The 15,203-nt window shown below is 52.6% G+C and overlaps 1 protein-coding gene across 7 annotated transcripts in view; it reads right to left on the reverse strand.

Moving 5' to 3' along the window:
* Positions 1-15,203, reverse strand: part of CACNA1B (calcium voltage-gated channel subunit alpha1 B) — a 167,752-nt gene that overhangs the window by 91,888 nt on the left and 60,661 nt on the right. For all 7 annotated transcript variants that reach the window (XM_088792970.1, XM_088792972.1, XM_088792971.1 and 4 more), the window contains exons 13-16: positions 10,655-10,767; positions 9,035-9,166; positions 8,410-8,482; positions 359-476 (exon numbers count right to left, since the gene is read on the reverse strand). In XM_088792970.1, the coding sequence (XP_088649096.1) occupies positions 359-476; positions 8,410-8,482; positions 9,035-9,166; positions 10,655-10,767 (436 nt within the window). The remainder of the gene's footprint in view (positions 1-358; positions 477-8,409; positions 8,483-9,034; positions 9,167-10,654; positions 10,768-15,203) is intronic.

Consider the following 15,203-nt stretch of genomic DNA (forward strand, 5'->3'; position numbering starts at 1 on the left):
GCAGGAGGCCAACAGTGATGACCCCCCTCTCCCAGGCCCGGTGTGGCAGGGAGGCGCCCTGGGTCCTGGGAGCCTGCACCCCAGGGCACCGCCTCACAGCCAAGCCAGCTCAGGGCTCCTGCAGAGCCCGCAGGACAGAGCCCTGGGGCCAGGCTGCTATCTCCCAGCACTAACCACAGCTGTGGACACCCTCACAGGCCTCCCACGCCAGGAACATGACTCAGGCCCCAGGCGGAGGGACACACAGGCTCGGCGGGGCGACCCCAACCAGACAGGACGGGGGCCTGTGAGGGCTCAGAAGCAGCTATGGTGACTGTGGGGCCACTGCCGTGTGCCCCTCCGCCCCACAGAAGGATACAATTCCCGAACAGCGTGAGGACGATGAAGTAGACGGACGAGAACATGCCTTTGCTGACGCCGCCCTGAGACTCGATCCCGTGGTACATCACTGCGTTCCAGTCCTCTCCGGTCAGGATCTGTGCGGGGAAAGCAGCAGCACGGCCCCTGCACACACGCGCGCGCGTGCACACCCCGAGAGCCATGGGCACATGTGCATGTGCACACACGTTTTTAGACGCTTCTGGAGGAAAAGGGAGCCCAAGGTCCTGCAGAGAAACTTCCAGGACTTGGCTGCTGAGCTGGGTCAGCCAAAATGGAAAGGGAGGCCCAAGCAGCAGAAAAAGCAAACAAAGGCACAGAGGAGACTACAGCAGTGACTGGAGAGGCGACGCAGGACTGGGGCAGAGCCCCCGACGCCCAGAGCCCAGAACACAGACTCAGAGGGGCCACGGCTGCTCAAAGCCACTGGCGCTCCAGGTGCCCGCCCCCTGGGCTCAGGGCTCTGGGCTGTGAGAGTAACTGATAACGTCCTCGCCTCAGCAGGAAACATGTCTCTCCTCTACCTGTATTTTCGGAAAAGGCAAGAGGACAACATAACAGACACTCATGTGTCCAGCACTGAAAAGGAAAACTGTTAACGTTTTGCCATATTTGCATCAGGTCCCGCAGGCAAACCCAGTCTGGGCACAGTCAAGTTGACACATAACCATTGTGCAATCTTTTATCTGTGATGCTTGCTATGGTCTTTTTAAAATAACAGCCTTATTGAGCCACATTTATAATCGAGTCATTTAAAGCGTACAATTCAGTGGTTCTCAGGACATTCACAGACATGGGCCCCATCAAAACATTGGGATTTAGCATTCTTCTACCCCTCAAAAAAGAAACCCGAAAGTACTAGCTGCAACCCACCTTGCTGTGGTTTATTTTTTAATCCTATCAATTCTTATTGGAACACGTTTTGATCATGTATCAATGTTTTATCTTCCTACATCTACTGACATGTGTGCTGTTCTCTTAACCTGTAGACATAAAAAATTATACTGACAAATTCCGGCCCTACTGTGATAAACACAGTTCAGCTACGAACTCCTATTTTATACGCAGTAGAAACTGCCTTTTTAACGTTGAATTTCAGCTGTTGCGTGTCCCTTCACTGAGCAAACCTTTAAAGTACCCACTGTGTGCCAGGCAGTGCAGGGCACTTAGGGTCGTCCGTGGATAAGACAGACCAGACCCTGCTCGGGAGCTCCGTCTAGCCTGCGTTTCACTTTTCGTACATTATCCCCACCTGGCTGTGGTTTCAGAGTTGTACTAGCCTCATGGTATGACTTCATTCTTCTCTGGAGTAGCCTGAGGAAGTTGTCACCTGTCCCTTGCCAGCTTGGTGAGACGCACCTAGTAACTGCAGGCTCAGGGCAAGGGCGGGAAAACAGGAAGAGCTCTGATTCCATTTAATGGTTATAAAACAATGCTGGTTTTTAATTTATCTTGAGCTAGTAAGTGATGTTTTCCTATAAAGTTAGACATTTCATCAAGTTTTCAAATCTATCAGCAGAAAGGCACCATAATATTTGGGGGGGGAATTAAAGAATATATCTCTCTTTTCTATAGTTATCCCTCCTTTGGGAAATACTCCTTTTTAAAAAATTTTAAAAAATAAATTTTATTGGAGAATATTGGGGAACAGTGTGTTTCTCCAGGGCCCATCAGCCCCAAGTAGCTGTCCTTCAACCTAGTTGTGGAGGGTGCAGCTCACCGGCCCATGTGGGAATCGATCTGGCAACCCTGTTGTTCAGGGCTCATGCTCTAACCAACTGAGCCATCCGGCTGCCCGGCAATACTTTTTATTTGTGCCTTTTTGTTGATCAGTCTTTCTAGAAAGTTATCTACTTTATTAGTCTTCTTGAGAACAAGATTTTTATGAGTTTGTTACCTTGGTGTTTTTAGTTTTGTTTCATTAATGTCTGCTCTTATCTTTTTTTCCCCCGCTTTCAATTTTTCTTTAGTTTATTCTTTTTTCTAGATTTTTAAAAATGGGTACTTAGTTTATTTTCAGTCTTTCTTTTATTTTGACAATTGCATTTAAGAGTGTACACTTTCCTCCAAGTACTGCCTCAGCCTTAACCCATAAGTTCTGATATTGTTGTTGAGTTCTAAGTATTTTGTAATATCCATTGTGATGTCTTCTTTGACTCAACCTTTCAGTTTTCACTGATGGGGAAGATTTTAAATGACTTTTTATCAGCGTTTTCTATTTATTTAAGTTACATCGAGAATGTGCTGTGCAGGACAGCAATTCCTTAATGTTTGTGGGAATTTCCTGGATGATTTAACGAGTGGCCACATTCTGTGACTGTCCTGTTTGCCCCAAGTACTGAGGCTTCCCCACGGCTGGCCGGTTGGGTGCAGCTGTGTGTCGGCTGACTCCTGCGGCTTCGTCTGCTCTTTCACAGCCTTTCTAACTTCCAGCTTCTTCCTTCAGTTGCACAGAAACGCATTACAAATCTGTTATGAGAGGCCCAACTTTTCATTTCTGTGTAATTCTCAGTTCTTGCCCAATATATTTCAGACCACGTAGTTGGGTCGTGCGAGCTCGTGACAGCAGTTTCCTTTTCTCACATGTAACATGCGTCTCTATTTCTACTAAAGCTTGTCTGCCTTAACGTCTACTGTGGCTGTTGACATCACACCACTTTCCTTTGGATAATGTTTACATACTATTTCGAACATTCAGAAACGTATGATGAATAACATTTAACAAACCTCTGTGTACCTACTACCCAGCTTAGGAAAGAAAACATTAAAATGTAACAGATGTTCCTTGGACAAAACTCCCCCTTTCTCCTCCCTGCCCCCAAAGCAGCACCCTAAATTTGGTGTTTATCATTCCTGTGCAAGCTGTTGTACTTTTACAGTATGTACAAAGTCTGACAATCAAGGTCGCGACCTTTCCACCATGCACTTACACTGGCGGCACTGTACAGACAGCTAGGTAAGGTTTCCAAAACTTGGTACATCAGTGTCTCACAGCTGTGTCTCTGTTGACGTGTGGCAGTGTCTTGCTGAGTGGTGCTCATTATTGTTGTTGTGTGTTTTTGTGTTTTTGTGTGCAGTACTGAGAATGTCTGAGCTTTAATTAGAGCAACGAACAAACATTAAATTTCTTGTTAAACTTGCAAGAGTGGAAGTGACATCAGGGACATGTTAGTCCAACTTTATGGGGATAATGCCATGAAGTGTACAAATGGATTAACTGTTTTTCTGAGAGGAGAGAACGCGTCACTGATGAAGAGAACGTCAAAATCATCGTCTGACTGTGAGAAGCATAGCAGACCATCGATAGAACAAGTTAGAAAATCGTAACTAAAACTCTTGGCATGAGAAAGGTGTGTGCGAAAATGGTTCTGAAGGAGCTCACTGATGAACAAACCCAAAGGAGAGTTGAAGTTTGCCGAGACCTTTTGGAGAGGAAGACGTTGTTTTGGGCCGTGTTATCACTGGTGATGAAACACGGGTGTACCAACACAACACTAAAACAAAGCGTCAAAGTGCACAATGAAAGTCAGCCAATTTTCCATGACCAAAAAACTTTCATCAGTCCAAATCAAGAGTCAAAACGACGTTGCTAACCTTTTTTGATATCAGAGGGATTATTCATTATGAATTTGTACCAACTGGACAGTTAACCATGTTTACTATTTGGAAGTGCTGAAAAGGCTGTGTGAAAAATTTAGACGACCTGAACTTTTCGCCAACAATTCATGGCTCTTGCTTCACAACAACGCACCAGCTCACAGGGCACTGTCTGTGAGGGAGTTTTTAGCCAGTAAACAAATAACTGTATTGGAACACCCTCCCTACTCACCTGATCTGGCCCCCAATGACTTCTTTGTTTACCCGAAGATAAAGGAAATATTGAAAGGAAGACATTCAGGACATCAAGGGTAATATGACAACAGCTCTGACTGCCATTCCAGAAAAAGAGTTCCAACATTGCTTTGAATGGTGGACTGGGCGCTGGTGTCGGGGCACAGCTTCCCAAGGGGAGTCCTTCAAAGGTGACTGTAATCAATTCAGCAGTGAGGTGTGTAGCACTTTTTCTAGGATGAGTTTGTGAACTTAATTGTAATACCTCATATGCCGGAAGCAACATTGTTTCACAGGTTCCCATAGTTATTTAGACAGCACTATATGCTGCAATTACTATTTTTTGCTCAGCATGACATTTGTGAGACCCGTCACTCTTGCTGCGGCTACGGCTGCAGAATAAGGCACTTCTTACCCATTCCCTTGCTGATGCACTTTCAGGGGACCTGCAGCTTCTCCCTCTTACAAACAACGCTGCCATGATGCTCTGCATGTCTGTGCAGCTGTGTAAGACCCTTTCCAGAGCCTTGAGCAGCAACAGGACCCGCCTGTGTGCACATGCCAGGGGACAATTACTGTCCACAGTGGTCCTCACCCCAGCACAGCAGAAAGGGACCCTCATGTCAACACATGGCTACAAGGTGACGTTGCTGGATTTCTTAACTTGAGCTGAATGGACAGGCTTGTTCTTAGGGTGAGTTTCAATCACATTCCTGACTTCTGGTAACACTGGAAATAGTTTTCACTGATTGCTCGTCGGCCCAGGTCCTCTTGTGCACCTTTTGCCCTTTCCTGACGCACAGCCTGTCTTTCCTTTTCCATTTGTGGACGTTCTCGGTATGCTCTGCACACTAATCCTTTGTTGGTTATTTGTTGACACTGGAAACGTCTTCCTCCAGCCTGTGACTTGTTGTTATTTTCAATCTTTTTATGGTGTCCTGAGGCACAGAAATTTCCAACAGTCAAATTTTCAATGGTTTCCTATGTGATTTGCGCTTTTTGTATTTTCTTTAAGAAGGTTTCTCTTGCCTTGAGTTAATAATGTTATGTCGCCATCTGTCTTTCTAAACCTTCAGATTTGCTTTTCAAAGTTTTAGGTCTTGATCCATCCGAATCCCAAGGTGGGATTCCAACTTCATGCTCTTCTCTACAGACAACCAAGTGGCCCCACACCATCTGCAGTGACAACACTTGAGTTTTCTGCGTGTACAAATATTTCATCTGTAAATAATGACATTTTTATTTCTCTCTTGTCAATCTTGAGAAATTTTATTTCATTTTTTTCTTGTTCTAGTGAATTATGAATGAATTAGAACAAGAAAAAATAAGAAAAAAATGAAATAATGATATTAGCATAATCTGCTAACACCTTGTTTAGAATAAGTGTTGGGTTTTATCGTGTTTCTTTTAGAAAAAAACATTTATTATAGATATTGTCAAATATACACCAAGTAGAGAGTATAATGAATCCCTATGTGTTAATTTGACAATTAACAAAATTTGTCAGTCTTACTTGTCCATCCTCCCTATCATGGTTGGTTGTGCTTCTGCTAGAGTTTAAAGCCTTTTTTCTGATCATCTAGGGTTATTTCCTTCCTTACTCTGTTAAGATGGTAAGTTACATGAAAGTCTTTTCTAATGTTAAATCATCTTGCATTTCTAAGATAAATTCAGGTTGATCATAAATATTTCTAAGCATGTTTAGATTTGGTTAGTTATTATTTATTTCCCTCAGGATGTTTTTGTCTCTGCTTGTGATCACGACCTCGATTTTTCTTTTCATATATGCTGCTTGTCTGGTCTTCTCAGGTCAACATGGCAAAGCTAGTCGAGCCTCAAAATGAGTCGGCTGCTTTCCTTTTGATCTTCTCTGGCGCGGTCTGTATAAAATTGGAGTTTTTTCTTGTTTAGAATTCTTATTTAGAATTCAGTATGTGAACGTGGATTGGAAAGGTGAACTTTCAACTGTTCAATTTCTGAAACAGTTCAGTTTTCTATTTCTTCTTGGGTTAGTTTGCTGCATGGTTTCTTCTAAAGCACCCGCTTCACAACCGTGTAATGGTCAGTCTGGGTGGCGACTCTCTCCACCCTCATGTGAATGTGTTCACCCCGTGCTGCAAGCACGGCTCTGGGGTTCGGAATTCCAGGCTGACAGGGACTGTCCTACAATGTTTTCAAGTTACTTCTCCCAGACCTCTGGCACCACTGCTCACGAGAGGCCCACCCTCAGATTGCCATTCTTGTAGGAAATCTTTCTAGGGAGTTTTTAAGATTTTCCCCTTATCACAATGTGACTATGTCTGGAGTGATTCTGTTCCATGTCAGGCACCCTGCTTGGCCTCCAAGCACGGGCACTGTCACAGCAGACGTCTGAGTGCCATGTCCACACTGCAGCTCAGCCGTCCTCGTGCTGCATCCAGTGGACCCTTCAGCCTCCAGTTTATTTAAATAGCTCTATTTTCATTTCTAGAATTTCTCCTTGGCTCCTGTCCATGCTCATCTATTCTCAGTTCTCAGGTGCCTTTCCTTCCCAGTGATGTGGTGTGTGCTACGAGTTCTTCCTGTAACCCTCTGTGGGTTCTGACGCATACTCCGTCCAAGCCACCTGTGTTTGTGCGGTATCCCTTCTCCTCTAGGCCTGAGCTCACCTTCTGACCGTGAGCGTTGTCGCCCCTGCTCAGTCATTTCTTCTACGGGGTTGGCTCTCAGAACTCTCGTCTGCAGTTTCATCGTGAACAAAGGTGAAGTTCTTCTCCCAGGTCACATGCCTTCCTGCCCCTGTCCCCTCTCCAACCCCATTCAGAAATGGGGCTCCCATCCTGGAGTCTCGGCCTCCAGTCCATTATCATTCTGTGGGACTTGCAGGCCTGGCCTGGCCAATAAGCTGCCTTGGTGACCTCCTCAGCTTCCCCCAGCCCCTTAAAGGACCACACGCCTTCTGCAGGGCCAGTGCTGCTGCTGTCCAGCCCCGCCTCTTCCCAGACTGTCCACAGGTGCCTGGCCACTGTCTTGTCTCATTTCTAGCCAATGTCTAGCAGACATTGTTTCCCATTGGCTATGTCTACTTCCAAAGCTATTTCTCACCTTACTGCTGTGTTCAGAGCAGATAGGCCTGAGGTACAATCAGAGCGTCGCCTGGTCAGAACCCCTCCCTCTAACTTTGGCCTCTTCCCCTGGTTCCCAAACCACCACCACTCAGCAAGTTCAGGTCCTTTCTTGCAACAAATACAGCAAAGCAAGGCTCTCATTGTCAATCACACCACCCCTGCTGTGGAAATCCTGCAAAGCTCCCGCAGGGCAAAGCCTCTTGGACAGGCCAGCATTTCAGGACCATCCATGCCAGCCCTGCAGGCCCCACCGGCCCCACGACCCCAAGGCCTTCTGCCACACACCTGTGCTCCCCACCCAGGCTTCACTCACCTTGCTGCTTTTTCTGGAATGCACTCTTGTTAGTCCCCCCAGCCTGACATTCAAGATCCCCCTGGTCAGCCCTGGCCCTGTTTCCTCTTTCAGCAACCCTCCAGCTTGGTTTGAACGGCTGCTGAAAAAACTCCCTTCCTTTGGAGGGACGGCCTCCTTGCACACGCTGTGTGCTCCAGCTCTGGCTGGGGCTGGGGTTGGCAGTCCCAGAGGCCAGGGGCTGAGCTGAGCCCCTGGCCTGAACATGCAGCCTGCTGGCCTTCTCTAAGTGTCCTTGTAGGCAGAGAATCCCCCCACCTTACTCAACCTCAGACATGGTGTCTGCGGAGGGCTCGCGTAACACAAATGTCTGCCATTATATCAGTGACACCGATCACAGACAGGCATCTGGGCACCCCCTGCCCTGTGTGAGGGACTTGGCTCCAGCAACAGAACCTCCCAAGGGCACCCCAAGGGTTACCATGGAGCTGGGGGACATGCTTTGCAGACACAAAGAAAAGTGAGGGAGAACCAGGTGCTCTGTTCTCCTCTCAAAGGACAAGACACGGCTGTAATGCCAAGTCCTAGGGGCTGAGAGCTGAGCTGGTGGCTGAAGCCCAGGGACAGCATCGCAGGACATGGGGACCGGCCTACCCACGTCTCTGCCTGCTCTCTTCTGTTGGGTGGAAAGTTCCACCTGGGCTGTGCTGCGGCCCTAGGGAGCTTACGGGAAGGCTGCCAGCCTAGCACCGGGAGGAGAGCTGAGCAGGCCAGGAGTGCACCTGGAGCCGGGCACCTTACCTGGAAGACGGTGAGGATGGCAGCAGGGAAGGTGTCAAAGTTGGTCGTTGGCGTCTCATCTTTGAAGTTGAACCTGAGAAAAATGAGATGTCTGAGGAAGGGGCAGCCCCCTCAGGAGCCAGCAGGACCTGGCATAGCAGCTGGGCACCTAGGGCCTGTCACAAGCTGCAAGAGGGCTGGGCTCTAGGAGGACCTTTGGGGATGAAAAGCAGGAGGAGGAACTAAGGCAGAACCGCTGCTCTAAGCTCAGAAGCCCTCCCCACGAGCCCAGTTACTGTCTGTGCCCCCCACAGCTGCTGAGCCCTGCCCACTTTCTGTCCCCTAAACAGCTGCTCTGAGCACCGCCCACTTTCTGTCCCCTAAACAGCTGCTCTGAGCACCGCCCACTTTCTGTCCCCTAAACAGCTGCTCTGAGCACCCCCCACTTACTGGCCCCCAGACAGCTGCTCTGAGCCCCACCCACTTATTGTCTGTGCCCCCCACAGCTGCTCTGAGCCCCGCCCACTTACTGTCTGTGCCCCCCACAGCTGCTCTGAGCCCCGCCCACTTACTGGCCCCCAAACAGCTGCTGAGCCCCGCCCACTTACTGGCCCCCAAACAGCTGCTCTGAGCCCCGCCCACTTACTGGCCCCCAAACAGCTGCATGCCCAGCAGCGCAAAGACCACGATGAACAGGAAGAGCAGGAAGAGGAGGCTGATGATGGACTTCATGGAGTTGAGCAGCGACACCACCAGGTTCCTCAGGGAGCTCCAGTACCTGGGGGCAGGCGGGGTCTGAGCCCAGCTGTGCCTGATGGAGCACGTCGGCTCCGGACCCTCACGTCACGTTCACCCCGGTTCCCTGCAGTCACAGCTGTGGCTTCCGGGTCCTTCTACGTCCTAAGGGCCCCACAGTTACAATACACATGGAGTAGAGCTTCTTTCCACAGTCCTCGACCCAGCCTCCTGTCACCAGGGCTGCATGGGGACGGCACACCCATGTGTCCAGGGCTGGACTCACCCTCACCTCCCAAACCTGGCCCTGCCACGCTCCTCAGCAGAACAGTGCGGGCATGGCCCACCCCGGGCTCCTGGCATGGCCTGTCCCCCTTCAGCACCCAGACCCCCTCCAGGGGCCTCCGGTCAGCGCTGTATGAAGTGAGGGCCATGACTGCTGGCCGTCAGCAACCGTACACGGGGCTGCTGCAGGCCAGGGGCCACACGGCCATTCGCGAGTGGGCGTCCTGTGTGCGGAGGGGCACACGTCACCAAGGACCAGGGACACGGTATCGCAGTGGGTGTGGAGGACATTGCTGGATGACTTCCGTGGACCCGAACAGCCCCTGCACCGCCCCTCAGATGCTCCCAAGGTCTCACCGAGTCCCTGCCAGTCAGTGGCACCCACAGCACACGGGCCCTGCTCATGTCTGCCGACAGCCTAGCTGCTGACCACTCAGAGTGCCGGGTGCCCTCCACCGTGGAGAGCCGAGTTCATTGGGCTCCCTGCAGGCACCCGAAGCAGCCCCAGACCCCAGGGAGACAGGCCACAGGTGAGAGCACCACAGGCTCCATCCTGCACTGTGCCCGGGAGAGGACAGCCGTAGGGTCCCTGCTGTGCTGTCTGGGCTGGTTCGACTGCTCTGGTGGGTGATGTGTTCTCCCTCATCTGGTCACCACAGCCCCGGCAGTGAGGGCGGCGACTAGCCCAGGTCTGCACACTTGCTGTGTTGTCACCTGAGCCCTGCCCACTTTCTGTCCCCTGAACAGCTGCCCTGGGCCTCGGCGACTTTGTGGGAAAAATGGAGCCACTCGTTTCCAGGGTTGTGAAAACACCGTTCACACAGGACAGGGTTGGGGGGAGGGGACCATGCCAGCGCTGGCCGGGACGAGGGGCCGAGGGCCAGCTTGGTGGCAGGAAGATGACTTCTACTCGGCAACTCCTGCTTCCTCTATTAACTATGAAGCAAAGTCTGCCTCTGCAGACTCATGGTGGGATGGCCGGTTTCCAGAGAGGGGACGGTATGAAACTATGGGGTGCAAGCTGATGGACAGTGAGACCTCCTGTCACCTAGATGCAGTCAGGACGGTCCAGAGGACACATGTGGCCTGACAGGCTGAGATGAGCAGGGGCTGTTTCATGACTGTTGTCTGAGTCTGTGCAAGTATAAGCCCCACAAGATACCCCCACAGCTAAGTGTGACACCGGCTCCGCAAGCCCCCAGCTAACACGCTGCCCCCATGCCCCACCGGGCAAAAGGCGACATACTTGGTGACTTTGAAGACCCTCAGCAACCGCAGTGCCCGCAGCACGCTGAGCCCGAAGGAGGTTCCTGGCTTGATGGCGGCCCAGACCACTTCAAAGATGCTGCCCACGATGACCTGCAAAGGGCAGGGGTCAGCCACCAGCCCCCGCCCTGCACGTGTGTGGCCGCCTCCCTTGTGAGCAACGCAAGCCACACAGGGAGACGCGAGGGACACGCCGCACTCAGCTCCTGCAGCCCCAGGCCCACTGCTGTCCCCTGCCACGCCCACCAGACACACAGGACAGGGGATGGGCGCGGTCAGACCTGCTGGCTTCCTGACAGGTCTGAGCTGCCCTGTCCTGTGCCCTCTGTGCCTGGAACAGCCAGGTGAACCAGCGTCACCTGATGCCGCAGGGCTGGGCAGCTGCCTATAAGAGGGACCTGCCTCCTGTCACCCCCTCCCGGCTGTCACTGCTCTGAGGTCCAGATTCAGACACTTCTCCCAGGGACCAGAGCCCAGCACGCGTCACCAGGAACTTAATGGCGAGCCTGCCCTTTGGTTTCACCAACAAGGTCTCCCAGATGCTGTCCTTGTGGCTGGATGGGGACCCATGAGCAAGTGGCATGCCCCTCGTCCCCGGCCGCTCCTGGTCAGTGTTGCGTGAGGGGCTCAGAAAGGACGAGCGGAGGCTGCAGCACGGCAGACCCTCCCATCGCTCCTCTGGACGGGACACCCAGCGGGGCCCAGACGCAGCCCCTCCCCCAGCATACCCATGGGCACGCCGGGCTCACGCCAGCACGCGTGCCCGTCCGTCATGTGGCTGACCATGTCCTGTAACCTGACTCCTGAGGCTGGTGTGGGGCACTCAGGCGTGAAGCTCGAGTCCTACTACCCTTGGCTCACACGTCACCCAAGGTCACAGTCCTGTGCACGCAGCTCACATCCACTTCACACCCCATCAGCTCAGCGTCACATTCTCACCAAGTCACTAAGGGGATGGTGACTGTGCTGGGACAGAGGCCTCAGCCCTTCACCAGAAGCCCCCTAGGGTTACTGATGGCCCATCAACTGGCACGTCTGGTCTGGTGGTCACAGCAGCTATGAGTGACCCCAATGCAGCCAGCCGCTGCACACTTCACCGTGAATACGTGTCGGACTACACAAGTGACCTGACACCGACACACCCATGGCTGCAGGGCCCGCTGTGACCCTGGTAACACAACACGGGACAAGCTGGCCACAGTGTGGCCATCACCAGCAACTTTTCTCAGCAGTCACATGGCCTCCAGATGTGGCCTTGGGCCAAAGACCGGCGTTTTCTAAATCTGTCCTCCTCACTGTCACCTTTCAGTGTCACTCCCCTTTTCCACGAACCTTCCTCAGGATCTGCTCCCATTGGCTCAGCATGGAGGTAGCCTCTGAGGTTGCCTGATGGCCCCACCATGGTCTGCTCTCCCCACCCCCCACCTTAAAATCCTGTGCCCTTGAGGACGGGCTGGGCCTAGTAACTCACATCCAGTAAAGGGAACAGGACACAAGTGATTGGATGTCACCTGAGGTGGCACTTTACAAAGACTGTGGTCCCCTCTCAGCCTTAGGCCACCAGCTCCGTGTCGTGAGGGCAGTGGGGCAGCCTGTACAGGGGCTCAGGAGACCAGGACCCGAGGCTGCCAGCAACACGTGAGAGCCTGGAAGCTGCCTGTCCGAGGCCTGTCAGCCAGTGTGGGCACGAGCCCAGAGCTCGCGCGACCTGGAGTCAGGGGCACTGGGAGGGCACATCGAATGAGAGGTAACTGCTTGTCACTTTGGGGTAATTTGTCATACAGAAGAAAAACCAGTGCAGTTCGGAGGGGGAGGCACTGCTGTCATAATAGCCGGACATGGGCAACGTGTAGAAGCTGAGCCCGAAGTGTCCAGGACACAACCACAGGGAGTGCCACACAAGGGACAGTCCTGGGAGGCAGGGCCTGTTGTGTGGGCACCGATGTGACCTGCAGCTACGGGAAGGGCAGAAATGCGCTGATGAACCCAGGAGGCTTCCAAGCAGATGATGCCACCTGGTGTCACAGGACAGAGAGTGAGGGAACTGCTGTCCAGTAAAGAGGCTGGGACTTGCTAGCCTGGGAATGCTCAGCCTCTCCAGATAGCAGGTAACGCCCCAGTTAAGTGGCCAGTCACCGGGATGTAAAGCAAAGCATAAGGAACGTAGTCGATGATATGGTAATAACTAGGTATGGTGCCAGCTGGGAACTACACCAGTCAGGGAATCACTTCCTAGACTTTACAAATGTCTAACCATATGCTGTACACCTGAAATTAACAAAACAATACTGAATGTCAACTGTAACTGAAAAATTAAAACGGGGGAAAGGTGAAGGGGAATAAGAGGTCCAAATTTCCAGGTGTAAAACAAGTAAGTCAGGGGGATGTAATGTGCAGCGAGAGGAATAGAGTCAGTAATACTGTGATGGGGTGGGATGGGGTCAGGTGGTTGCTGGACTTCTCATGGTGATCACTTCTTTAGGCAGATAAGTGTTGAATAACTATCTGTACACCTGAAACTCATATAATATTGCATGTCAGCTACATTTTAATAAGAATCTTTAAAAACAAAATGACATGGCCTGGTGTGACGATGGGGCCGCACATAGCTGTGACGCCTAACCTCCCAAAGGGGCAGCCCTGCTCAGTCTCCAAAGTTGCCAGGCGCCTTGCAAGGGGGCTCCAGGAGGCCTAGGCGCTCGGGGACACAAAGGTGCTGTCCCCTAACAGGGCTGTGGGTTGGCGTTTATCTGATGGGTGAACGCCCAGGTTTGCAACACACCGAGTTCCTGGAGACGGACATTTGCAGACATGTCACCATCTCGGCTTGAGAGGGGCAGACATAGCACAAAAGGTATTGGGACGCCCAAATCCCACAAGCAGGAAGAAGCCTGGGACACTATCCAGCTGAACACATGCTGCCTTCATGAAAAAGGGAAGGTAACTTGGGCAAAACTAGGGGCCCAGAAGGCTTGCAGGCCTTCAGAAGCCATCGCGGCATCACTCACGCCCGCCCGGCAGGACTCCGGCATCCCTGTAGACCAGAGGTTCCCTGTGGGTCCACTGTCCCCTTTCTGAGCAGGCACTCACCCTCTGTGTGTCCCACCACCCTGTAGGCTCTGTGGGGTGGATACATCGCCTCTATCTCCCCACGTCTGCAGGTTGAGAGGGACCTGGCAGCTGCGCTCAGACCACCTGACTTGGAGGATGAGCCCTCAGGGGGCTGGCAAGTTGACGGTGTCACATTGGGACCAGAGTGTGGGCTGTGGTGGGCCCCACGGATCCTGGCGTCCTGGCGCTCACATCCCTGTGTAATGTCCTCCTCCCTCTAAATGCGGGCTGGGCCTAACAACTCACTCCAAGTATAACATGGAAAGCTGATGGGTTACGTCTTCTGAGCTGGAGCTCTGGGGCTTCCATCGTGGGTCCTCTCATCCTCCTCTCAGATCACGAGCTCCAGGTCCTGAGCACATTCCAGCAGCCTGTGGAGGCCCGTGTGACCAGGGACAAAGGCACCCAGCACGTGTGTGAGCCTGGAAGCTGATCTGCTCAGTCTCACTAACTGCCCCGTTTGACCCCCTGAAAGCACCTCTGCCGTCCTGACCAGCCTGGAATGACGGCACCCACTCCGGCCTCAGCTGGGACATTGTACCCAGGCCCTAGGCCACGGGCCGCAAGGAGGACACACCTGGACTCCTGGCCCATGGCAATGGGGCGATACCACACACTTGTCATTTTCAGCTGCTAAGTTTTGGAATAACTCGTTAGCTTATGTGCCATTAAGCCCATTATTTCAGACAAGAAGCCTAAACGGCTTTAAGATTTATGGTCTGACAGGTCCTTCGTCCTGGGCTGTCACTGCAGCTGACAGCCCATCAGAACCGTGGGTGCCCCGGGCAGCCTCATGTTCCCCCCACACACACACACAGACCGCAGGCAGCAGGAGGCAGGCTCGGGCATGAGCCCCTGCAAACTGGCCAGGCAGCCCTGGGCCCGGCACACCATGGCCCCAGCAGCTCGTGTCCGAAGCTAGTGAGGTGACAAGGATTTAACCATCAGACACAACGTCCTGTCAGTTGCCGCGGTCACTGAGAGCAGGTCAGTTACTGAACTCTAGACACGCCTCACTCCCACTGAGGCCAGGGGTCCTGCCTGGCCCTGAGAACCCTGCAGAGATGTAGGTCCTCCTGGGGTGGCACCTTCACCTCTCAGAGTCCCCAGGTCACAGCGAGGCCTCCAGGTAGGCCCAGCTCTGGACTCAGCACCAGACCTGCTGGGCTGGGCCCATGGAGGTAACCCACGTGAGCCTTCCTTCCAGGCCTCTCTGAGCCTCAGGGGCAGGTGAAAGGACCCGGCCCGGCTGCTGCTCCCCAACCCCTCGAGGAGGTTCCCACTGGGGGCGCTGCTGCGAGTATCCGAGCCTGCCCAAGGCCAGACCCGCAGGACGCCGGCCGTCCACCAGACAGCAACACACTGAAAAGACCACTCTTCCAGACACGGAGCGGCCCAGAGTCCTCAGCTGACCTTGA

Source organism: Rhinolophus sinicus, chromosome 16 (assembly GCF_057876585.1).
Source record: "Rhinolophus sinicus isolate RSI-liver-muscle chromosome 16, RSI-T2T, whole genome shotgun sequence".
Taxonomy (NCBI): domain Eukaryota; kingdom Metazoa; phylum Chordata; class Mammalia; order Chiroptera; family Rhinolophidae; genus Rhinolophus; species Rhinolophus sinicus.